The 26,752-nt window shown below is 45.7% G+C and overlaps 1 protein-coding gene across 1 annotated transcript; it reads left to right on the top strand.

The window, feature by feature from the left end:
• Positions 1-1,182: 1,182 nt before the first annotated feature.
• Positions 1,183-26,752, top strand: LOC139210212 (myosin-7B-like). The gene is made up of 45 exons (XM_070840218.1): positions 1,183-1,282; positions 1,372-1,475; positions 2,188-2,331; positions 2,417-2,573; positions 2,836-2,863; positions 3,963-4,056; positions 4,169-4,261; positions 4,512-4,575; positions 4,759-4,857; positions 7,070-7,173; positions 7,299-7,437; positions 8,311-8,429; positions 8,543-8,692; positions 9,554-9,724; positions 9,891-10,070; positions 10,287-10,419; positions 10,547-10,623; positions 10,748-10,835; positions 11,374-11,491; positions 11,739-11,862; positions 12,044-12,180; positions 12,318-12,488; positions 12,581-12,665; positions 12,950-13,192; positions 13,285-13,461; positions 14,068-14,213; positions 14,308-14,398; positions 14,488-14,645; positions 15,453-15,684; positions 16,655-16,781; positions 16,916-17,034; positions 17,704-17,900; positions 18,152-18,335; positions 18,436-18,601; positions 19,127-19,251; positions 19,336-19,451; positions 19,561-19,747; positions 21,053-21,262; positions 21,426-21,551; positions 22,264-22,354; positions 22,438-22,517; positions 23,627-23,731; positions 23,816-23,911; positions 26,412-26,555; positions 26,651-26,752. Exons 1-45 carry the CDS (start codon positions 1,183-1,185, stop codon positions 26,660-26,662), a joined length of 5,811 nt encoding a protein of 1,936 aa, XP_070696319.1. The 3' UTR covers positions 26,663-26,752.

Raw genomic sequence — 26,752 nt, 5'->3', positions numbered from 1 at the left:
AAACTTTATATAATTTAAAATACAATTTTTATAACTTTTGAAATAATGTGATTTTTTTTAAATTATATTTTATCTTTTACCTTTTATATAAACGTCTGGACCTGATGGGAACATGTTTCTACACCAGTAAAGTTGACCAGCCTCAGAGCGCCACAGCCTGAAGCTCTCTGATTGGACGAGTCCTCCCTCTCTAGGATCTGAGGTCACTCCTCTGACTTTTCTCAGAGAATGTAAGGCGTTTAAAAAGGCGTACGCACAGCTCCAGGTTATATTATTGGTTATGTTTCCAGTTAGGATTTGTGCAGGCGGTCTTTCTGTGGGTGTGACGGTGTATTAGCTGAGGCATGGGGAGAAAACGATACCGGCAGAGGCCTGGGCATTGCAGAGGGATCCTCTTGAGCTGATGTGGCAGCTGACAGCTCTGTCTGAAATCCTGAGTAATGCACTCAGGCAGGTCAAACCTATTGTGAAAATGGCTGCCATGCCAATTTGTTGACATCATAGTTTAGTTTGGGCCCGTCTGGGGGCTTTACGTACACAGCGAGCTTCGAGCTGACAGTGCCCTATGATTGATTGTTTTCAGTTGTGATGTTGGGAAATCATTTTCTAAGTATAAGTGCTCCGTGTGGCTGATATATTTTCCTCCGCTGAGCCGCAGAGCTTCATTTTTGTAGAAAAACTGTTAAAAACTCATCAGTGAGCCTCTCTGCTGCTGTCTGACACGTTCCTCCATCACCATGAACACACACACACACACACACACACACACACACACACACACACACACACACCATCCTGCTGCCACCAACACTCACTGCAGCACCGCATGTGGTTTAATCCACCTCTGAAAATAGTCCCCAACAAATGCACCGTTTCTTCCTGCCTGTTTGATTTTTTGTCAGGGAACTGAAGCTGTTTTATCAAAAAAATAATCTCAATCTCAAGCCACCAGACTCCATTGACAAAAACAGTGATTTTAGCTCACTGCTGCTGCATCAGTCAGTTAGTTTGTGTTGTTGCTGCGTGATCTTGGTGTTTTTTAAAAGGTGCGTTCAGATCCAAGATAACGGTGTATTTTTTAAAATGATTTTCTAAAAATGTTATTAAAGCCAGATTGAGTAATGCAGAATTCTACAGAATGTGCCTTTAAAAAACGTGTCGTCGCTGTGCTGTTGTGCTCAGATGTCTCGGTTCCTGGATATGACGGAGTTTGGAGAATCTGCTCAGTACCTTCGTCTGACCAACTTGGAGCAGCTGGCTGCCAGGGCCCAGGCTTTTGACGGTATTTATACACAGGTGTTTATACCTCTATATACTGCGTGTGTACATGTACCGAGTACTACATGAAACACTGTGTACTCTTTCCACCAGGTACGAAGCGTGTTTGGATGCCTGATGAAACTGAAGCGTATATCGAGGTGGAGGTTAGAGAGCTGAATGGAGACAAGACCACTGTGGAGACCAAGGACGGACGGGTTAGTCAGTCAGTTTGGTAATGTTAACCAGGAGAACGCCAGTGTTTTTTAACCCTGAAACTATCTGTCCACATCCTGGTGTGTAAATGACTGGTTGGTACTAAAAGTGTTGGAATTGGTCCAGTAGATCACCTCAGCCGGCAGCCACCGCAGACGTTATATCGCTATCTGCACACACACCAGACTCCATTCACAAAAACAGCGATTTTACCTCACAGAAAATGGGAGTTGCTGATGTACTGCTGCCTCACTCAGTTTGTGTTATTGTATGACTTTTGTGTTTTAAATAGTTTGTTCTGATCCAGACAAACCCTTTCAAACACCAAAGTCACACAATAACACAAACAAACTAACTGACCACTGCAGCAGTAGCCCTGGAACTCCTGTGTTCTGTGTCCCTAAATCATTGTTTTTGTGAATGTAGTCTGGTCCTACTTTGATCAGATGCAGTTGTCCCAAAGGATTGTGTTGCAGCCATTGCCGCCCAGTCATTTCGACACCAGAATATGTACAGATGGGACCCTGGTTTAAAAATACCACACTGTATGTCAATATTTGAGAGTAACATACAAAAGTTAAAAAACACAATCCTTCTTGAGCCCTTTAGTTTCTTTTTAACATCACTGATGAAGTTTTTTTAACACTTCTTGATATTTCTGTGCTGCTGTGACTCTGATTTATAGCTGAACTCCATGTTTTATGCGCGTCTTAGTTTCTGATAGTGAAAGAAGACGACCTCCAGCCAACGAACCCCCCCAAGTTTGACATGATGGAGGACATGGCCATGCTGACCCACCTGAACGAAGCCTCCGTCCTCTTCAACCTGAAGAGGAGATACAGCATGTGGATGATCTATGTGAGCGTTTACTCTGACACACTTTTCCTCGTCCTGTTTTTATTGTATCTCTGCCGTCCATTCTAACTGTGCGTCTGTGTGTCAGACCTACTCCGGCCTCTTCTGCGTGACGGTCAACCCCTACAAATGGCTGCCGGTCTACTCTGCCGAAGTGGTGTCGGCCTACAAAGGCAGGCGTCGTGCAGACACGCCGCCGCACATCTACGCCATCGCTGACAACACCTACACTGACCTGCTGCAGAGTGAGTCTCCTCTGACCTCTGACCCTGTAGGTTATCCTGACCTCAGCTGGACGTCTAGCAGAGCTACAGCTAACTGGCTAGCCGTGCTAAGAGCCTGTTAGCGTCTTTGAGCTGCTGGCTGCTAACTCTCAGAAGCAAAATGTTGAATTAGTCCTTTAAATAGAGGGCCACAGTCTCAGATGGTAAAAATGAAGAGCGTTCACACTAGAGGACATTTTTTAAGCTCTGCTGTTCCTTCACGTGGCGTCACTTCCCTCCTCAGATCGTGAGAACCAGTCCATGTTGATCACGTAAGTCACGACCGCTGCTGCTTTAACGCTGCAGGCTAACTTAGCATCACAGTGTGGGTGTCATCTAATCTGCCTGTCCATACATTACTTAAAAACTATCTGCGTGACATGAGTGTGCAGTGTTTTCAGTGTGCAGTGCTCCTGCTCTTTTACTGTGCTTTTAAACACTGTGTTGTTTAAAGGGCCAGTTCGGATTATTTGAAGTGTGGTACCTGTGCTACCTACAGTTAAAATGCTGTCAGCCCTTTTTCACAGGGAAGTGCAGCCATTATCTTTCACATCAAAGCCACCAGACTCCATTGACAAAAACAGTAATTTTACCATCTGCGCTAAAAGTCACAATAAAACTAACTAACCAATTGAAGCAGCAGCAGACCAACAATCAATGGAACATCAATCAAGTGAATATCAATCTATAGCTGTAAACTGTATTTAGAATATTTTCAATCAATCTATATTTATAAGGCTTCAATTCATAACAAACGTTATCTCAAGATGCTTTCCATAAATAGCAGCTCTAAATCAAATTCTTTCAATTAAGAGACCAAACAATTCAAGAATTCAAAATTAAGGATTCAAGAATCCCCACATGAGCATCATCAGGCATTTCAGAGCGATACATTGCCGTCAGTCAGACGTTCTCCTCAGAAAACTGAAGATGTCCTGAAAAAAAACTGCTCTTTTCAAAGCCGCCAGACTCCATTGACAAAAAGAGTCATTTTATCTCACATCGGAAATAAGTTGCTGGTTTACTGCTGCCTCTGTCAGTGAACCAACACATTAGCTTGGATCTGAACTCACCCTTTAAAAACACTTTAAAGTCACACAATAACTCAAACAAACTAACTGATGGAGGCAGCAGTAGACCAGCAGCTTCTGTGTTCTGGGAGCTAAAATTGCTACTTTTGTGAATGGAGTCTGGTATGTCTGCAGAGAGTATTTTTGCGATACAACAGCTTTAGTTCCCCGATGAAAAGGGCAGTCAGATGGTGATGTAAAATGGGGAAATTATGCTAAATCATGCTGAGACTCCGGCCTGTTTCTCCTGGCCTGTTTTTGGTTTTTACTGTAATGTCTGTCTGTTGTTTCGGCCCGTCAGCGGTGAGTCTGGCGCAGGGAAAACAGTCAACACCAAGAGGGTGATCCAGTACTTCGCCATCGTCGCTGCTCTGGGGGAAAATGTGAAAAAAGGAGTGAGTCCTCTCGCTGTCAACATGATAACAAGCGTCGCTGTAGTTTACGAATCGGTGGTTTTGGGATTTCCTTGCAGTTTAAACCCTCCGTCTCCTTCTCTCTGTGCATCAGGGCTCTTTAGAGGATCAGATCATTGAGGCTAATCCGGCCATGGAGGCGTTCGGCAACGCGAAAACCATCCGCAACGACAACTCCTCTCGCTTTGTGAGTTAAAGGACATGTTGTTTGGCTACGTGTTACAGGTGGAGGAATTTAACCACGTACTCCACCTAATCAGGGGTACTTGAACTTTAGCATGAAGTATTTTTCTTCTCATGCCACAGCTGAAACTGTTTTTATGATCGATAAACACTTCCTGGTTGCAGCCTCTTGGATGTGAATCACTGGTTCAGTGTGTTTACAGTGTGGTATTATTATTACTGCAGTAAATGATATGGATATTTGTGTTTCTCAGGGAAAGTTCATCAGGATTCATTTCGGGCCGACAGGGAAGCTGGCGTCTGCTGACATCGACATCTGTGAGTCTCATTTATCTGATATCTTAGAACAGTCAGTTCATCTGAATTTGTCTGATCAGCTCATCTGATTATCGGTCTGTAAGAGTCTCCATCAGCTCAGAGAGTGAAGGTGTGTGTGTGTGTGTGTGTGTGTGTGTGTGTGTGTGATGGTGAATATGTGTATTTATGTGTGTATTTGTTCAGATCTTCTAGAAAAGTCCAGAGTTGTGTTCCAGCAGCCGGGAGAGAGGAGCTACCACATCTACTACCAGATCCTGTCCAATCACAAGCCAGAACTACAAGGTAGCCCCACCCACTACTAGAAACTGTCCAATCACACGCCAGCATCGCCGCCTGTTAATGACATCATACATCAGTAACACAACCGAACACTTTTCTAAAGTTTTATCTCATCATAATTTGAATCAGACAACAGAGCAGCAGTGGTTTCAGGTGCTTAAAACATTTAACATCTTAACAGGGATTATTTCATTATTTTAATTAACTTCTGAGCAGTTTTACAGATTTGGCTCCAGTCCTGAACAGATGCTCTAAGTTTTTCCACTGGTTGCTTTGTTTGACGCCCCAAAATTTTCCATAAGGGTCCAGATGGCCGGACATTAAAACATTTACAGCCTGCTACTTTCTCCTGATGCTGTGGTTGTGTTTAACAACATCTTTTAACCACAGGAAGGAATTTAGTCATCAGGATGTCCCGTTATCACAGAAACCCCCCCAGGACGTCCTGTGTCTGCTGAAGAGCACTGACAGACACTGATTTTTAACACTAAACTGTTCATTTCTGGGTGTGTTTTTAGAGCCAGGCGCCGCAGTTGCTCTCCACCCACTGCAGAGCCCACGGCATGATGGGAAACCCACTGGCTGTCGTCCGATCAAAACGCTGATCGGCTCTTAGTTATTACCACAAACACCACATTTGCACAAACTACACGGGAAAGTCACCTCAAACCTTTTGGAAATGCACTGAGTGTTACATCACCGGTTACACTGCCACGGTTTTTCAATGATTTAACATGACAGCAACATATCAATAAAGCCAAAGCTCTTCTCCACGGCTGTGTTCATGGATGGAGCCTTAAAATGAGCCAAGAGAGGGCAGCAGAGTCAAACAAGTCCTTTCATTTCAGAGGCAAATATTTACTAAGAAATACACACTTTTTACTTGACTACATTCATCTGGCAGTTTTACCCAGTGTTGACTTTGAAGGTGAAGATTTAGCAGGAATAAGATCCCAGAATATTCAGCTCATAGTGACCTCTGACCACAGGCAGTGTCTCCTACTCAGCTGTCAGCAGCTCCACCACTAAACAATCCAGAAACACCAGAGACCTTTCAGCACCAGGAGAGCTTTCAGATACATTCTGCTGATAATACTTTGACCTGTGAAGTCTTTTTAGTACTTTCACTTTTATTTAAGGATCTGAATACTTCTTTAAGACCTTCTGTAGACTGGAGGCTTCATTCATCAATCACACACATTTTAATTAAATCATTTGTCTGTGTGAGCAGCAGCAACACAGCTGCACAGACAGACAGACAGACAGGTGTTGAGTCACCTTGTTTGAAGCTGTTTGAGGTTAACTGGTCCACATCCACTTATCCTCATCAGATAATGTCCCCCTGTGGCTGCAATGCGACTTTTCTTTGGTTGTTTACCTCTCATCTTAGCTAGCTAACGGTCACTGCTGCCATTAGAAAACAAGCTAACAGTCACTGCTACCATTAGAAAACAAGCTAACAGTCACTGCTACGATTAGCAAACAAGCTAACGGTCGCTGCTACCATTAGCAAACAAGCTAACGGTCACTGCTATGATTAGCAAACAAGCTAATGGTCACTGCTAACATTAGCAAACAAGCTAACGGTCACTGCTATGATTGGCAAACAAGCTAACGGTCACTGCTATGATTAGCAAACAAGCTAACGGTCACTGCTAAATTAGCAAACAAGCTAACGGCCGCTGCTACCATTAGCAAACAAGCTAATGGTCACTGTTAAATTAGCAAACAAGCTAACGGCTGCTGCTACCATTAGCAAACAAGCTAACCTCTGTATAAGCGATTAATTGCCGTCTCGACTTCCTTCAGATGCTCCTGTCCGCCTCGCTTCCGTCAACAGCCGCACCTGGTCGTTTAATTAACGGGCACCTGCCTCACCTGGTTCCTCACTGAGGCTGCAATACCACATTTGACCGCTCACGCTGACCATTAATTAAAGGCGGCGCTGTTTCACCCCTCTGTGACACTAATAAAGAAAGTGTCTGTTTTTTTATTTTTTTTATTTCTTTTTCATTTAATTGTCTTTTATTATAAATGATCTATTTATTCTGAATTATCTAGAAATTTAGTTTATTCTAACTCTAAAAGATTGCATGGATTTTTCAGTGTTTCTGAGTGGCAGGTAATAAATATCCTGTCTTCTCACAGGGTTAATCATGATAATTATATTTATTATATTCAACGCTATATCTAATGTGGTTGTCCTGTGTTGCAGACATGCTGCTGGTGACCACCAACCCCTACGACTACCACTTCTGCTCCCAGGGCGAGACCAAGGTGGCAGGCATCAATGATGGAGAGGAGCTGAAGCTCACTGATGTAAGAGAAACACTCCTCACCCCAAAAAACACACACCCTGATCCTTGATATGACATATAAACTGTGTATGTTTGTGTGTGTGTGTGTGTGTGTGTGTGTGTGTGTGTGTGTGTGTGTGTGTGCAGCACGCCATGGACACGCTGGGCTTCACTCCAGAGCAGAAGTACGGCTGCTATAAGATCGTTGGAGCCATCATGCACTTTGGTAACATGAAGTTCAAGAAGAAGCAGCGGGAGGAGCAGGCCGAGGCCGACGGCACCGAGAGTGAGAGTTATATCATTATCATTTTAACAAAGGCGCAACAACATGTTTTCTGAGCTGTAGTAGTTTTATTGTGCTTTAAAATGTGTGAAAACGTAAATGTAGAGTTTAAAGGAGAACTATTTTTAAACCTGGGCCCTATTTGTTCTTATTGAATGAATATCAAAAAATGCTGTGGTATTGCCAGACTCTATTGACAAAAGCAGTCATTTTACCTCACAGAACAAGTGAGTTGCTGGTTTAGCGCTGCATCGGTCCATGAAATAAAACATTAGCTTGGATATGAACTAACACTTCAAAACACCAAAGTCACACAGTAACACATACAAACTATCTGATGGAGGCAGCAGCAGAGCAGCAGCTCCTGTGTCCTGTGAGCTAAAATCCCTGTTTTAGTGAATGTAGTCTGGTGTGTGTGCTGTTTGTGGTTAAACCAAAAGGATCTTCCAGGTCTCTCTCTGTAGGGATCCTTTCCATGATGCTGTCACACACTTAGAATAACACTCTGAGCCTGTCAGTGGATCAAACAAGCTCTTTTAGTGGACCTACTGTGATCAGGTGCAGTTGTCCCAAAGGATCACGTTGCAGCCATTGCAGCCCGTTTGTACCCATTAGTAATATGGATGCTAAAATATGTTAAAGTAGGGTTCTCCTTTAGAGAACTCCAGTATTTCTTTTATATTAGACTGAATAAAATACAGTCTAATATAAAAGAAAGATATAATACCCAACAAGGTGCATGTTCCACAGTTCATGTCAGGTGGTTCTTTGCCTCATCATCATCATTTCAGTCATAGATTAATGTAATAAATGTAACAGTTATTGAGCTTTAATGGCAGATGAGATGATGTGTGTGCTGTGTGTGTGTGTGTTGAGGTGTGGATAAGGCAGCCTACCTGATGGGCATCAACTCTGCCGACCTGCTGAAAGGCCTGCTGAACCCCCGCGTCAAAGTCGGAAACGAGTTCATTGTTAAAGGACAGACTGTAGAACAGGTAACCGATCAATCAATCAATCAATCAATCAAACACAGTGAAGTTGTCTGTGTCTCTTTTGTTTAACTTTGCTGCCAATGAGCCAGACTGACTTTAAATGTGTGTGTGTGTAGGTCAACTATGCAGTGGCAGCGCTGGCCAAAGCCACCTATGACCGCATGTTTAAGTGGCTGGTGGGTCATATCAACATGTCCCTGTACACCTCGCTGCCTCGCCAGTACTTCATCGGAGTCCTCGACATCGCCGGCTTCGAGATCTTTGAGGTAAAGAGGAGACAAAAAGTTTAGATCCAAAAGTTTTCACTGCGTCCAACCTCTACAGCCAGCAGCACCCAGCGGACGGCAGGGACTCCCCCTTAGCTGTAACAGACTAACTTAGTAATTAGCTTTTGTGACCATCCCAGGATTTAACATTAGCTTTGGTTAGCAGCTGTACGCGTCTGCATGGGAATCAATGCTAGCCTAATGCTAGCCAGTTAGCCTCTATGACCATGCAAGGAAGTATGTTAGTATGCTAAGTTAGCAGTTAGCTTTTGCAACACACCTGGGAAATTATGTTAGCGTTAGTGGTTAGTGTTTGATAACTTTATACGGAATTAAAGTTAGCCTGGGTTAACAGTTAGCTTTTCTGACCATCCCGAGACTGAATGTTAGCATGGAAGAAGATTGTTTTTGTAAACTGCATAAGGAACAAATGCTAGCCTGGGTTAGCAGTTAGCTTTTGTGAACATACCAAGAATAAACATTAGCCTGGGTTAGCAGTTAGCTCTTATGAGTCGTCACACGTTAAGGAGTTAATGTTAGCCTGGGATAGCAGTTAGTTTTTGTGAACATACTAATAATTAACATCAGCCTGCTGGTATTTAGCATTTGTGTTAAAATCCCAGGAAGTATGTTAGCCACAGTTAGCACTTAGCTTTTATGACCATCCTAGGAATCAGTGTCAGTTAACTGTATGATAAAATATCCAAGTACACTGAACACTGAAGGGTTTTCTGGTCTCTCCTGATTGATCGGTGTGGGCGGTGGAGGTTATTCTGTCCATTCTTTCTTAAATCTTGGCGCTGCCTGCCTGTGATACACAACTAAAATATATATATATATATTGTTTGTCTCTTTCTGCAGTTTAATAACTTTGAGCAGCTGTGCATCAACTTCACCAACGAGAAGCTGCAGCAGTACTTCAACCACCACATGTTCATCCTGGAGCAGGAGGAGTACAAGACCGAGGGCATCGAGTGGACCTTCATAGACTTCGGTTTGGACTTACAGGCCTGCATAGACCTCATAGAGAGGGTTTGTACTCATGTCCTTTTAATTAGGTCTGGTATCTTTTACATCATGGAGGTAGAGATCATTAAAAACTGGTATTAGCATCATTTTGTGGTAGAGGTAGAGTCGTGACATTGAATGCATATAAAATATAAGAATACAGTAAATTAATCAATGTGGATGTTTTCAGCCCATGGGTATTCTGTCCATCATGGAGGAGGAGTGTATGTTCCCCAAGGCCACGGACCACAGCTTTAAAACCAAACTCTACGACAACCATCTGGGCAAGTCACCCAACTTCCATCGTCCGCGGCCGGATAAGAAGCGCAAATACGAGACGCACTTTGAGGTGGTTCACTATGCTGGAGTGGTGGGTATCAGCTCATACTGCTTCTTTACTTTACTTTACTTTAGGGCCTGAACAGTAGTGGCCCGAGAACGGCGCCTTGAGGAACACCGCATTCACACTAATGAAACTGTAGGATAAAATAATGGGATTCAAATGGAAGTGACATCTACCCAAGGTTGATGTCACTTTGCAGTGTGAGTATTACAGAATCTGGTCACAGTCTGTATCTCGCTGTAGGTGCCGTACAATATCACAGGCTGGCTGGATAAGAACCGAGACCCTCTGAACGAGACGGTAGTGACCCTGTTCCAGAAATCCTCCAACAAACTGATGGCTGGACTGTTTGAGAACTACATCAGCTCTGACATGGGTAACTAGACAAACATCCACTATTTGAAACTTTAAAAAGACGCCAAATACTCCAAACTGGAGCAGACCTGCATACATTAAACACATTTAAGAAATTAGAACAAGAGTTGTTTGTGCTGTTGTTTCAGCCAGTAATCCGAAGACTGAGACCAAACAGAGGAAGAGGAAAGCAGCTTCCTTCCAGACAGTTTCACAGTTACATAAAGTGAGTTCATACCTGTTATTCTGTCATCCCTCTCTAAATGACAAAGATGGCGGCGACCACCTCGACTCTAGACTCCGTCGTATAGAAGGTCTCCAACTCTTTGTGAATGTGTGTTTAAATACAGGAGAATCTGAACAAACTGATGGCTAACCTCCGCAGCACTCAGCCCCACTTCGTCCGCTGCATCATCCCCAACGAGTCCAAGAGTCCAGGTGAGAATACACCGACCACAGACTATACACAGAGGTGTTTAGATGCAGGAAGATGTGGTAGGAACAGCGGAACAAATACTGATGACTGACTATTAGCTTTCTTTAACTACGATAAATGATATGATTCAATGTCGGTTTTCTCCCCCTCGTCCCAGAGACGCCCTGAGTTATGACAGCAGATTGAATCTAAAATGTTAAAATATTCGTGAAAACTGGAGATGCAAACTGGAGGAGCAGCTCGCCCAAAGGCTCTGTTGAAACTTTTAAAGGGCAACTAAAAACATATCTCTTCACTGAGCCTTCCTCTAACACCACTTCTTATAATATATTTGTGCTTCACATGGAATCACGTGTTGTTTTTAAAGGAGTTTTATGCCTTTAAATGTCTTTTTATTAGTTGATCTAAAAACATTTCTTCTTTTGTTTTCTGTTTTATGTAAATCACTTTGAGCTGCATGTATTGTATGAAAGACGCTGTACAAATAAAGTTTATTATTATTTCTATCATTAAGTGTTTGTCGGTGAACGTGTTTTCCAGGTGTGATAGATCCCTTCCTGGTCCTGCACCAGTTGAGGTGTAACGGGGTCCTTGAGGGGATCAGGATTTGCAGGAAAGGCTTTCCGAACCGCATCCTGTACGCTGAGTTCAAACAACGGTCAGTCCCAACCTACAACGAACTGCACACTGAGACACAAGCTCACATTTCAGCTGTTTTTTCAGCTAGTTGTCCGACTAGAACAGGTTTGCACGGTTTAATGTTTAAAAAAACACATTTAGACACGCTGGGGACGAACATTTATGTTGAAAAGACATTAAAAAGGGCCTTTTGCATAGTGTGGGACCTTTACCTCCTGCCACCATGCAGAACTCTTCAGTAGCCCATTTGCTCCTCTCTTTGTCAGCTATCGCATCTTGAATCCTTCTGCGATTCCAGAGGACTCGTTTGTGGACAGCAGGAAGGCTGTGGAGAAACTGCTGAGCTCTCTGGACATAGACCACACCCAGTACAAGTTCGGACACAGTAAGGTAGGACACCGCTACCGTGAACGTTACTACCAGGGTCTACGTACGGATCGCAAAGATGTTTGAAGCAAAAGCAAGACCAGTTAGTTTCTACACGTCTACGAGTGTTAACACCACTTACCGCTGTTTGGAAAGAAGATTGAACATCACGGTTCCACTAATCTTCTCCGTCCTCTCCTCTCAGGTGTTTTTTAAAGCCGGTCTGTTGGGTCAGTTGGAGGATATGAGGGACGCCCGTTTGTCTCAGATTCTCACCATCGTGCAGGCCATGTCCAGAGGCAAGCTGATGAGGATGGAACGACAGAAGATGATGGTGCAAAGGTCAATATGATGCATGAATTGTAATATCAAAAGAAGCACTAAGTGTAGGTGATCGATGGTGCATTCAGGTGCAGGAGGACACGTTTGGTCATGAGATTAGTAGAAATGCAGGTGTCGTCTTTAATCGTTCCTCTCAGGGATGCTGTGATGGTGATCCAGTTCAACCTCAGAGCGTTCTTCTCTGTGAGGACGTGGCCGTGGATGATGTTGTTCTATAAGCTCCGCCCCCTGCTCCGGAGCGCCCAGGTGGAGAAAGAGCTGGCTGCTCTCAATGAAGACTTCACCAAATTGAAAGATGCCTTCGACAGGTCTGCCCCCCTGTTTGTATTCGGTTTAGATTATAATTCAGACATTTAAACCCGGGTTCATTACTTTGGTTTGTTGTGTTTTGCTCCGTCAGGTCTGAGATAAAGCGTCGGGAGGCGGAGGAGCGACAGGTGGTTTTGGTTCAGGAGAAAAACGACCTGGCTCTGCAGCTCCAGGCTGTAAGTCACACTGAAGCTTAAAGCTTATCTGGATCAGGATAAACTGATGTTAATGCAGCTGTAAATGAACGTAGAACACAATCAGAGTACGACGTATTGGAGATGTATTATTGAGGTAAAATGAAAGGGTTAAGTTCTGTTCATGGGCTAAAAATATCTCTTCCTTTTAAACTAAAATAAACCATTTGGAATCGTCTAAATGCTGGAAACATGGGAGAGTCAGAGGAGAGGATTTAATATCTCTAAAATTTGCCATGTTGTTTTTCCCCATTTGAATCCTCCAGGAGCAGGACAACCTGACTGATGCAGAGGACCGATGCAACCAGCTGATTCAGTCCAAAATCACTCAGGAGTCGAAGCTGAAGGAGATGCAGGAGCGTCTGGAGGATGAGGAGGAGGTGAGCGCCACGCTGATGTGTAAGAAACGGCAGCTGGACGAGGAGGTGACGACCCTGAAGAGAGATGTGGACGACCTGGAGATGACCCTGGCCAAAGTGGAGAAGGACAGACACGGAGTGGAGAACAAGGTGCGTTAACAAACACCTGTGTGTCAGTGCTCTTCCTTTTCTAGCTTTGGAACTGTTGATGAGTTCAAATATTGTTTTTCCTCTGCGCCCAGGTGAAGAATCTGTCCCAGGAGATGTGTGTTCTGGATGAATCCATAGCGTCCCTGAGCAGAGAGAAAGCCGCCCTGCAGGAAGCTCACCAGCAGGCTCTGAACGACCTGCAGGCACAGGAGGACAAGGTCAACATGCTGGCCAAGGCCAAGGCTCGGCTCGAGCAGCAGGTGGACAATGTAAGAAAGGATCTCACTTAAATGTAGAAATATTAAGTTGGTCCGCAACAGCTTTGTATATTTGTCTTGTCAGTTTGCTGCCTGTCTTTCTACTTTTACTGCTTTTGTGAAATGAGGTATATAAAAGATGAAAACCAAGGTAAGTGTGTTAATAAGTCTCCAGAAGTCATAGTCATACATCTTCAAGTCTGTGGAGTCCCTAAAATCCCCTTAAGGCCAACTAAAACCTCCTAAAACCACCAAAACCACCTTCAGGAAATGTAGAACTTCCTCAGTAACCATAAGAACCACCTAAACCTGATCTTCTAGAGTTTCTTTAGTGACAAAAGAATCACCTAAAGGACCAAGGACAACCTAAAGAATGCTTAAAACCTCCTCAGTGACCATGGGGACCATCTAAAGGACCTTTGGAACCTGTTTATGACCACTAGAACCACCTAAAAGACCCCCCAGAGCTCCTTAGTGGCCTCAGAGCATCCTAGAGGATTTAAAGAGTCCATGAACGATATATATCGCTGGGTGACGAATGAAAGTTAAACCCATCAGAAAGGTTCCATGAGTTTTCCTCTGGTTTCTGACAACAACCTCCCCTCTGTTTCCCTGCAGGTAGAGAGTTCCTTGGACCTGGAGAAGAAGGTGCGGATGGATCTGGAACGAACCAAACGGAAGCTGGAGGGGGATCTGAAGCTGTCCATGGACTCAGTGAGGGACCTGGAGAACCAGAAGGAGGAGCTGGATGAGAGGCTGAAGAAGTAATGGTTGCATCTCTGCCTGACAAAACAATTTCTCCAACTAATCACTGAATAATAACTCTCCTACTCTGTTTTTGTCTCTTTCTCCCAACAGAAAAGACTTTGAGTTGGGTCAGCTCCAATCTAAAGTGGAAGATGAGCAGAATTTGGTCACTCAGCTTCAGAAGAAGATCAAAGAGCTTCAGGTTGGTCAGACTGATCCAGATCAGACTTTATGTCGCAGCCTTCGTCGCTGCTGTTTCTACAGGAGTTGTGTTGTGACTTGTTACCACAGACTCGTATCGAGGAGCTGGAGGAGGCGCTGGACGCTGAGCGGGCGTGGCGCTCCAAAGCCGAACGTCAGAGGAACGACATCGCCAGAGAGCTGGAGGAGCTCGGAGAGAAACTGGAAGAAGCTGGAGGAGCCTCTGCTGCTCAGATCGCCCTCAACAGGTCCATTAAAGCTGCTCTAATTCAGAGTTTTGGTTCTTGAATTTGGTTTCCTCTCTGGGGAAACTGATCCTCTGACTTTTCCTCATCAGTTTTAATGATCCAATATTTTGGTTTATGACCAAATACCTGCAGAGTTAATGACTTTCCCATCAGCCTCAGCTGTACGGCACGTTTACTGCTAACGCCAACACATACATACATTTTCAAGATTCAACATTCAATATGAAGAAAGTGTTCATAGCTTCTGGGTCTGAACACTGAAGCCGATTGGATGGAAGTCAATGAGGAAATGAGGAGACTTCTCTCCTGATTTATCAGCTCAGTGAACAGTTTCTGCTCTCAGTCTCTAGTTTACAGTCTTCTTCAGCACAGCAGGACGTTCATTTAGTCACTGATGGTCCATTTAGAGGAAGATACACCAGGAAGAGGGGGGCGGGGCATGTTGACCAGATGAAGATCCAAGTAGGATCTAAATGTTTTTTGTGGTGTGCAGCCGTTCCAGCCTTGTGCCTGCGTGAGGTGCGAAGAACTACTACTGCTTCATCATGCCTAAACCTAACCAATCAGAGACAAAAACTTGCGCGTCACTTCTGATTCCAAAACCAAGATGGCGATGTGAAAATGCTGGGACCTTCACATACGTTCATTTCATTCATAGTAGTTGTTGGTGGTCTTAAATCAGCTCCAATGTTTATTTGACCGATTCTCCACTTCCTGTCTGCCGTCTTGTAAAGTTTGTGTATCAGACTGTCTGAGGCAGAGCAGAGTACTCAAACTACAACGTTTGATTAACTCCACGTCAAACAGGAAGAGGGAGGCAGACTTCCTGAAGATGCGGCGGGAGCTGGAGGAGGCGGGGCTTCACCACGAGGCGACGGCCGCCACGCTCAGGAAGAAGCACTCGGACACGGTGGCGGAGCTCAGCGAGCAGATCGACGCCCTGCAGAGAGCCAAGCAGAAGCTGGAGAAGGAGAAGGCCGAGTTCAGGCTGGAGGCCGACGACCTGGGGGCCAACGTGGAGCAGCTGTCCAGGAGCAAGGTAGAGACGAGTCCACCTTAAGAGGAACATTTAAAGGAACGCTCCACCAATTTAGATGGGTTTAACGGGCAGGGAGGGTCTAATGACTTGAGCTTGACTTGCATGATGGGAAATGAAGGCGTTTGGAGTATCTCAAGCTCTGAAGCACTGATTGTGACAGTTTTTCATTCTTTTTTAGTCTTCTGCCAAATAGTTTCATTGAAAACGATATTAAATGAGCATGTAAATGTGCATTTTAGTTTTTAACCTAGAAATAAAGAAAAAAGGCAATAAAGAATACTGAGAGTGAAGAGCACACATACACACCACAGAATTTAATAAACCAGCTAGTCAGGCAGAAAATATGGGCTCTAAAATATGTTAAAGATTAAGATTAGTTTCCATTTGTGGAAAAAAAACAGTGCATTTCAATTTTCTGAAGTTGAAGAAGAAGAAGGTGATATTTAGCCAGTCTGACTCATGCAGGGTCCCAAAGGTGGCGATCAATGAGCAGAGATGTTCTCCTGTTATGGTCATCGTCTGTCTGTCTGTCTGTCTGTCTGTCTGTCTGTCTGTCTGCCTGTCTGTCTGGAGTGGACCAGCTGTGATGCAAACAGATGAAACAATTTCAATAAAACTGAGATAAAATAGTCAAAGAAAGTTTATTTTTCTATTTCATGACGTTACAGTGGAAAAATTAGCTTTCTTTGAACTTTTCTTTGTGGTACGGATCTGCCTTCATCTTCATCATCTGCCTTCATCTTCATCATCATCATCTGCCTTCATCTTCATCATCTGCCTTCGTGTTTCACGTCTCTAAGACGCAGCTCTCTGCTAAAAACCTGAAGTATCGAAGCTTAGACATCACATGACCCTGCTTTTTTAATGGTTTATTATCCGTGTGTGTGTGTGTGTGTGTGTGTGTGTGTGTGTGTGTGTGTGTGTGTGTGTGTGTGTGTGTGTGTGTGTGTGTGTGTGTGTGTGTGTGCAGGGAGCTGTGGAGAAGATGTGCAGGGTTTATGAGGACCAGCTGAATGAAAGCAGGAGCAGAGTTAATGAGCTGCAGAGACAACTGACCGAAGTGTCTGCTCAGAAGGCTCGAGCTCTCACAGAGACTGGTACAACACACACACACACACACACACACACACACACACACACACACACACACACACACACACACACACACACACACACACACACTCACTCAGCTTACCCACGCTCCTCTTCTTCTCTGTGTTGTTTCCTGTAGCCGAGTACAGCCGTCGTCTGGAGGAGCGGGACGCGATGGTTGGTCAGCTCCAGCGCTCCAAGGCGGGGGTTTCTCAAAGCGTTGAAGATCTGAAGAGGCAGCTGGAGGAGGAGAGCAAAGTAAACTCAGATCCATCATCTCACTTCTGAACCCTGTTTGCAGATCTTAATAAAGAAACTTGTGTCTCTGTGACGAAGGTCTGCTGACGTGGGCGTCTATAGAGACCTGGATGCAGCGTGGGAGGCTCCGTTCAATCCTATGGAAGTTGCTCAGTGGCACCAAACCCCCCCAGGAAGGTCTCCGGGCTGTGAAGCCAGTTTTACATGGTGGCCAAACTGTGTAATTATAATAACGCCGTCTGTCACGTCCCAAAAAGACTTCCACAGACTCACATTGTGAAAGAGACGCCTGTGAATCAGCAGATACATTTATTTGAGTCACAACCTGTGAAATGTCTCGTTTCACCATCAGACTTTGACCCGTTCAGTCTGATAACATCTGGAAAGTTAACAAGAGCTGCAGGATTTAATCATTTTATCACCATTCAAGTTAGCACAGGGCTAACAGGAAGTTAGCACAGGGCTAACAGGAAGTTAGCCGGGCTCTATGGGCCCAACAATGAGGAAGATCTGGGTTCTTTTACAAAAAAACTACTGAGCGACTTTCATAGGAATGAATGGAGCCTCCAGCGCTGCACCAGCTCTCTGTAGACGTCAGTCAGCGGCACATGAAGCCATAAAAGTACCCGGATCTTACTGGGCCTGCATTAATACGTGTGTGTGTTTCAGGCTCGCGTGGCGCTGGCTCACGCCGTGCAGGCGTCCCGCCATGACAGCAGTCTGCTCAGAGAGCAGCTGGAGGAGGAGCAGGAGGCCAAAGCTGAGCTGCAGAGGGCGCTGTCCAAAGCCAACAGCCAGGTGGTCCAGTGGAGAGCCAAGTACGAGACTGACGCGGTGCTGAGGATAGAAGAGCTGGAGGACGTCAAGTAAGAACTACTGATGATACTAATACTACTGCTACCATGAGTATTACTGCTACTTTTTAAGACTTCTGAATACCAATTTTGCAATAAACATGAAGCTCAAATGTGAAAATAGAGTTGTTGTCCTCTGAGTGAACACATACGCTGTCAGTTCAAACTTACACGTACAGCAAAGTAAGTCCAAACAGGTTTATTAATGTGAAAACAATCTGTTTGTCTTCAGTGATATTATGATGTGATGATGATGTTTGTAGGAAGAAGTTAGTCTCCAAACTGCAGACCGTGGAGGAAGCCGTGGAGACGTATCAGGCCAAATGTTCCTCGCTGGACAGAACCAAACAGGGTCTGCAGAATGAGATCGAAGACCTGGTGGTGGAGCTGGAGCGGTCCAACGCTGCTGCTCTCGCTCTGGACAAGAGGCAGCGCACCTTCGACAAAGTCAGTCAGCGACACCAGCCCTCAAACAAAGTCTTACATGAACTACAATCTGATCAGAGAAGCTCAGGAATAAAAGCTGTGTGCTCTTTGTTTGATGCAGCTGTTGAGCGACTGGAAGCTGAAGTTTGAGGAGAGTCAGACGGAGCTGGAGGCGTCGCAGAAAGAGTCCCGAAGTCTGAGCACCGAACTCTTCAAACTGAAGAACAGCTATGAAGAAGCTCTGGACCACCTGGAGACGGTCAAACGGGAAAACAGGAACCTGCAGGGTACCGTCGACCTCACTGTGTCTGCTGAAGGTTTCCAGGAGGAGCACACGTCTGCTCCAGTGGAAATATTAGCATGCAGGCTAACTAGCTTAATATCTGCAGTAGCCACGCGTTACCGCAAAGTTAAGGACCAACAGATGATTATTCTGGAACCTCAATAGTCTGATAAATGTCCCATAGGACTTCACGTGGTCGCAGTGAGGTTAATCAGCTAATCAGCAGGTGTCAGACTCTCATATGTGGTTCATTAGATCAGAAGACTTAAAAGCAGCTCAGGTTCTGCAGTAAAAGTCTTTGAGTTCTTATTAAGACAAAACCAGAGCAGGAACCATAACAAAGAACTTTAAACCATCTCATTGCTTGAAAAAGAAACATTGACTCGTGGGAAATAATTATAATTCTAGACTTTGTGCTCAAACGGCCTCGAAAACACCAAACGCTCTAAAACACAGACTTTGCACCGAGCATCTAAACGTATCGACCTTTAAATTAATCTAAATGAATCCTGTGATTGTTTGTCTCCAGAGGAAATACTAGACCTGACCGATCAGATCAGTCAGGGAGGGAAGACCATCCACGAGCTGGAGAGGATGAAGAAGATCCTGGACGTGGAGAAGGGTGACATCAGAGCAGCTCTGGAGGAAACAGAGGTAACCGACTCACCTGCTGCAGGTGCCTGCCGGCTCTCTGCCGGCTGAGGTGTTCACTGAACCTGCCGACTCTCCTCCCACCAGGGCTCTCTGGAGCACGAGGAGACCAAGACCTTGAGGTTCCAGATGGAGCTGCAGCAGATCCGGACCGAGATCGAGCGCAAGATCGCAGAGAAAGACGAAGAGATCGACAACCTCAGGTACCGAATACCTTAAAAACACAGAGCCAATCAGAAACCAGAGAGATCAAATTAACCAGAGACAGAAGTCACAGTGCAGCAGAGTAGTAACCCCAGCTCTGTCCACCAGGAGGAACCACCAGCGCTCCCTGGAGACCATGCAGGCCAGTCTGGAGGCGGAGGTTCGCAGCCGCAGCGAGGCGGTTCGCCTGAGGAAGAAGATGGAGTCCGACATGAACGAGATGGAGGTGCAGCTGGGACACGCCAACAGACAGGCGGCCGAGAGCCAGAGGATGATCAGACACCTGCAGACACAGGTAGGCTCAGCTGGGCCACCTCAGACGGGGCTGGTCACTCCCAGGAGGGCGGAGCAGGCTGATAAGCTACACCTGGTTTAGACCTGGTTTAGGTAGATGCTGCAGGAACCGAACAGCCCTGATTTAAGATATTAAGACAATAATAAACTCCTCAGTGTCTAAAGTACTGAAGGTTTCTGATGTTCGGAGGCTGATTATTATGAGTATTATTGAAACTAGTGTTGGTTTGAGTGACTGGATGAATATATCAGCTAACAACAATCCATCACAACTTGTTTTTCTTCTTTTTCTGGGGATTGTTGTCCTTTTACCTACTAATTTAATGTTCTGCCACCCTGAGAATTACACTCAGTAGATAATTAAGCTGCATCGCCGGATCTTTTGCCAGTAAAACTGGTGAATAGCTTCACTGAAGTCATGTAATTTCCCAGTTTCCCCTGATTTGAAACAAAGGCTGCGTCCATTTAATGTCAGGACAGCTAATCAGCGAGGAGAACCAGAGCTTCTTGCATTTTTGCATCAAACAGCATCCACTAAAAGTGCTCAGCAGGCCAGCAGCTCCTGTGTTCTACGAGGTAAAATCGTTGTTTTGTGAATGGAGTCTGGTGTGTTTGAAGATAGACCCGTGAGATCCTTTTTGTTTAATCAAAACCAATCGCTCTCTTCAAACACACCAGACTCCATTCAGAAAAACAGGGATTTTACCTCACAGAAGAAAGAGAGTTGCTGGCCTACTGCTGGTTTATTCGTGTTATCGTGTGTCACACAAATGTTGTGTTGGATACGAAGTAAGCCTGTAAAACTCCAAAGCCACACAGTAACACAAACAAACTAACTGATGGAGGCAGCAGTAAACCACGAGCTCCCATGTTCTGTGAGGTAAAATTGCTGTTTTTGTCAATGGAGTTTGGGTGCTTATACAGCCGTTATATATCGCTCTCTGCACACACACCAGACTACATTCACTGAAACAGGGATTTTACCTCACAGAACACAGGAGCTGCTGCTCTGCTGCTGGCTTGATAAATTAGTTTGTTTGTGTTGTTGTATATTACTCAAATATTGTACTGGATCCAAATTAGCCCTTTAAAACACCAAAGTCACACAACAACTCAAACAAATGAACCGATCGAGGCAGCAGCAGACCAGCAACTTCTGTCTTCTGAAAGGTAAAATTTCTGTTTTTGTTAATGGAGTCTGGTGTGTTTGAAGAGGGTGTGTTACCGCCTCGGTGCGGCAGCATCAGTCAGATCGGCTCGATCAGGTGAATCCGTCTGGTTTGAGCGTTTACGCGTCGCCTCACAGGTGAAGGAGCAGCAGGTGGACCTGGAGGACAAGGTGCAGCTGACCAATCAGCTGAAGGAGCAGATCGTCCTGCTGGAGCGCCGCTGCTCGCTGGTGACCGCCGAGGAGGAGGAGCTGCGGGGCGTCCTGGACCAGACCGACCGCGCTCGCAAGATGGCCGAACACGAGCTGGTGGAGGTCACGGAGAGGGTCAACCTGCTCGCCACGCAGGTACACACACTACACACACACACACACACACACACACACACACTACACACTCACTCAATCGATCGATGACTGATCGAGGGACTGACTGATTGATCACCTGATGTTAGTGAGTGATGGACCGATTGACAGATTGATTACCTGACTGGTTTCCTGGCTGATTCAGAACGCCGGCCTGGTGAACCACAAGAAGAAGCTGGAGGCCGACGTGTCCCAGCTGGCAGGAGAGGTGGACGAGGCCGTTCAGGAGAGCAACAGTGCCGAGGAGAAGGCCAAGAAGGCCATCACAGACGTAGGTAGAAGTAGAAGTGCCTGAACACAGCAGCTACTTGGTCACCTGTGTGTCACCTGTGTGTCACCTGTGTGTCACCTGTGAGTCACCTGTGGTTACCTGTGGTCACCTGTGAGTCACCTGTGGTTACCTGTGGTCACCTGTGGTCACCTGTGAGTCACCTGTGGTTACCTGTGGTCACCTGTGTGTCACCTGTGGTTACCTGTGTGTCACCTGTGGTCACCTGTGGTCACCTGTGAGTCACCTGTGGTTACCTGTGGTCACCTGTGAGTCACCTGTGGTTACCTGTGGTCACCTGTGGTCACCTGTGAGTCACCTGTGGTTACCTGTGGTCACCTGTGTGTCACCTGTGGTCACCTGTGTGTCACCTGTGGTCGCCTGTGGTCACCTGTGTGTCACCTGTGGTCACCTGTGTGTCACCTGTGGTTACCTGTGGTCACCTGTGAGTCACCTGTGAGTCACCTGTGGTTACCTGTGGTCACCTGTGAGTCACCTGTGGTTACCTGTGGTCACCTGTGGTCACCTGTGGTTACCTGTGGTCACCTGTGTGTCACCTGTGAGTCACCTGTGGTTACCTGTGGTCACCTGTGGTCACCTGTGAGTCACCTGTGGTCGCCTGTGGTCACCTGTGTGTCACCTGTGGTCACCTGTGTGTCACCTGTGGTCACCTGTGGTCACCTGTGGTCACCTGTGGTTACCTGTGTGTCACCAGGCGGCTCTGATGGCTGAGGAGCTGAAGAAGGAGCAGGACAGCAGCAGCATGTTGGAGAGGATGAAGAAGAACATGGTGTCCACGGTGAAAGGTAGGAAACAACACTAGCACATTGCTGTCGGCCGTTCTGTGACCCGTCCGGTCGCTCACGGCGTCTCCGTGTGTCCTCTGCAGAGCTGCAGGTCAAACTGGACGAGACGGAGCAGATGGCGATGAAGGGAGGGAAGAAGCAGCTTTATAAACTGGAGACAAGAGTGAGTGATGTCACTGTTTTTTACCCATGATCCTCTCTGTCCACATCCTGGTGTCTGAATGACTGGTAGGTAGTAAAAGTGTTGGAATTGGCCTTCGTGTCACCAGCTGTGATTTCACATCTCCTTACATCTTTGCATCAAAGAAGATCCACTGAAAGTTCTCAGTAGATCAGCAGCTCATGTGTTCCACGAGGCTAAATTACTGTTTTTGTCAATAAAGTTTGGTGTGTGTCTCTGTAGCAGCCATATAATAGCTGAGATAGACCTGTACCAGACTCCATTCACAAAAACAGTGATTTTACCCCACAGAACAATGAGAGTTGCTGGTCTGCTGCTGGTTTGTTTGTGTCATTGTGTGGTACACAAATATTGTGTTGGATACGAACTAAGCCTTTAAAACTCCAAAGTCCCACAGTAACACAAACAAACTAACGGATGGAGGCAGCGGTAAACTACGAACTGCCATGTTCTGTGAGGTAAAATTGCTGTTTTTGTCAATGGAGTCTGGGTGCTAAAAGTGCTCGTTTGATCCACTGACAAGCTCAGAGTGTTATTCTAAGTGTGTGACAGCATCATGGAAAGGATCCCTACAGAGAGAGACCTGGAAGATCCTTTTGGTTTAACCACAAACAGCACACACACCAGACTACATTCACTAAAACAGGGATTTTAGAGAACAGGACACAGGAGCTGCTGGTCTAGTTGCTGTGTTGATCGCTTTGTTAGTTTGTGTTAATGTGTGACTTTGGTGACTTGGTTAGTTTGGGTGTGAGCTAGTTCAGATCCAAATTAACCCTTTAAAACACCACAAACAAACTAACCAGTTGAGGCAGCAGACCAGAAACTCCTCTGTTCTATTGGGTGAAATTACTGTTTTTGTCAATGGAGTCTGGTGTGTTTGAAGAGAGCGATATAACGACTGTCTATCCAGCTGAGGCAATCTAATGGACCAATTCCAACACTTTTTTATATTTACTAGTGATTTAGACACCTAAATATGCACAAATAGGAGGTTTAAAGATGCCAGAGTTCTTGAACGTTTTGTTGATGAAAACTGAAAAATGAGTCGAGCAGCAGAAGTGAAAGCAGGAGCTGTGCTGTGTGTGCAGGTGAGGGAGCTGCAGACGGAGCTGATGGTGGAGAACAAGAGGAGCGAGGAGTACCAGAAAGGTGTCCGTCGCTACGAGAGGAGAGTCAAAGAGCTGACGTACCAGGTCTGACCACGCACAGACGTTCTCTCGGTTCTGTGTTCTGTGTTCTGTCTGTGTCGTTCACGGGTTCCCTTTGTGCTCCTGCAGTCGGAGGAGGACAGGAAGACTCTGCTGAGGATGCAGGAGCTGATCGACAAGCTTCAGACCAAAGTCAAGAGCTACAAGAGACAAGCTGAGAACGCTGTGAGTCTGACAGACTGATACCGACCAATCAGAGGACGCTTCTTTATAGACTGATACCGACCAATCAGAGGACGCTTCTTTACAGACTGATACCGACCAATCAGAGGACGCTTCTTTATACAGACTGATACCGACCAATCAGAGGACGCTTCTTTATACAGACTGATACCGACCAATCAGAGGACGCTTCTTTATAGACTGATACCGACCAATCAGAGGACGCTTCTTTATAGACTGATACCGACCAATCAGAGGACGCTTCTTTATACAGACTGATACCGACCAATCAGAGGACGCTTCTTTACACAGACTGATACCGACCAATCAGAGGACGCTTCTTTATAGACTGATACCGACCAATCAGAGGACGCTTCTTTACAGACTGATACCGACCAATCAGAGGACGCTTCTTTACAGACTGATACCGACCAATCAGAGGACGCTTCTTTATAGACTGATACCGACCAATCAGAGGACGCTTCTTTACAGACTGATACCGACCAATCAGAGGACGCTTCTTTATACAGACTGATACCGACCAATCAGAGGACGCTTCTTTATACAGACTGATACCGACCAATCAGAGGACGCTTCTTTATAGACTGATACCGACCAATCAGAGGACGCTTCTTTATAGACTGATACCGACCAATCAGAGGACGCTTCTTTATACAGACTGATACCGACCAATCAGAGGACGCTTCTTTATAGACTGATACCGACCAATCAGAGGACGCTTCTTTATAGACTGATACCGACCAATCAGAGGACGCTTCTTTATAGACTGATACCGACCAATCAGAGGACGCTTCTTTATAGACTGATACCGACCAATCAGAGGACGCTTCTTTATAGACTGATACCGACCAATCAGAGGACGCTTCTTTATAGACTGATACCGACCAATCAGAGGACGCTTCTTTATAGACTGATACTGACCAATCAGAGGACGCTTCTTTATAGACTGATACCGACCAATCAGAGGACGCTTCTTTATACAGACTGATACCGACCAATCAGAGGACGCTTCTTTACAGACTGATACCGACCAATCAGAGGACGCTTCTTTACACAGACTGATACCGACCAATCAGAGGACGCTTCTTTATAGACTGATACCGACCAATCAGAGGACGCTTCTTTATAGACTGATACCGACCAATCAGAGGACGCTTCTTTATAGACTGATACCGACCAATCAGAGGACGCTTCTTTATACAGACTGATACCGACCAATCAGAGGACGCTTCTTTATACAGACTGATACCGACCAATCAGAGGACGCTTCTTTATACAGACTGATACCGACCAATCAGAGGACGCTTCTTTATAGACTGATACCGACCAATCAGAGGACGCTTCTTTATACAGACTGATACCGACCAATCAGAGGACGCTTCTTTATAGACTGATACCGACCAATCAGAGGACGCTTCTTTATACAGACTGATACCGACCAATCAGAGGACGCTTCTTTATAGACTGATACCGACCAATCAGAGGACGCTTCTTTATAGACTGATACCGACCAATCAGAGGACGCTTCTTTATACAGACTGATACCGACCAATCAGAGGACGCTTCTTTACAGACTGATACCGACCAATCAGAGGACGCTTCTTTACACAGACTGATACCGACCAATCAGAGGACGCTTCTTTATAGACTGATACCGACCAATCAGAGGACGCTTCTTTATAGACTGATACCGACCAATCAGAGGACGCTTCTTTATACAGACTGATACCGACCAATCAGAGGACGCTTCTTTATACAGACTGATACCGACCAATCAGAGGACGCTTCTTTATAGACTGATACCGACCAATCAGAGGACGCTTCTTTATACAGACTGATACCGACCAATCAGAGGACGCTTCTTTATAGACTGATACCGACCAATCAGAGGACGCTTCTTTATACAGACTGATACCGACCAATCAGAGGACGCTTCTTTATAGACTGATACCGACCAATCAGAGGACGCTTCTTTATACAGACTGATACCGACCAATCAGAGGACGCTTCTTTATACAGACTGATACCGACCAATCAGAGGACGCTTCTTTATAGACTGATACCGACCAATCAGAGGACGCTTCTTTATAGACTGATACCGACCAATCAGAGGACGCTTCTTTACAGACTGATACCGACCAATCAGAGGACGCTTCTTTACAGACTGATACCGACCAATCAGAGGACGCTTCTTTATAGACTGATACCGACCAATCAGAGGACGCTTCTTTACAGACTGATACCGACCAATCAGAGGACGCTTCTTTATACAGACTGATACCGACCAATCAGAGGACGCTTCTTTATACAGACTGATACCGACCAATCAGAGGACGCTTCTTTACAGACTGATACCGACCAATCAGAGGACACTCAGAGACAATCAGAGACTGAGTTTTGCTGCCCCCTTGTGGCCAAAAGTAATCTGATACTTCAGGTTTAAAGTTGAGTCACAGCTGTTGTTCCTCCGTGTGTCCACCAGGAGGAGCAGGTGAGCTGCAACACGGTTCGCTTCAGGAAAATCCAACACGAGCTGGACGACGCCGAGGAGAGAGTCGACATCGCCGAGACGACCGTCAACAAGCTGCGGATTCGGACCCGCGAACAGACCAACAAGGTCGCCATGGTGAGGCGCTCTCTCTCTCCAAAAGGCTTCGTCATCACGAAATGTTGCTTCGCATCTCCGTGACGTTTCTAATCTGCCGTTTGTGTTTCCTGCAGCTCGCCGAGTGAAGCTGTGACGCCTCTCCGAACGCCATCAGCGCGTTTCCCGTGTTAGTGTGACGTGTCTGCTGTTTGGTTGCTGTGTCTCCTTGTCTGACG

The sequence above is a fragment of the Pempheris klunzingeri genome, chromosome 11 (assembly GCF_042242105.1).
Source record: "Pempheris klunzingeri isolate RE-2024b chromosome 11, fPemKlu1.hap1, whole genome shotgun sequence".
Lineage (NCBI taxonomy): Eukaryota > Metazoa > Chordata > Actinopteri > Acropomatiformes > Pempheridae > Pempheris > Pempheris klunzingeri.
The sequence above is the reverse complement of the archived record's forward strand: the minus strand, read 5'-3'. Positions and strand labels throughout refer to the sequence as shown.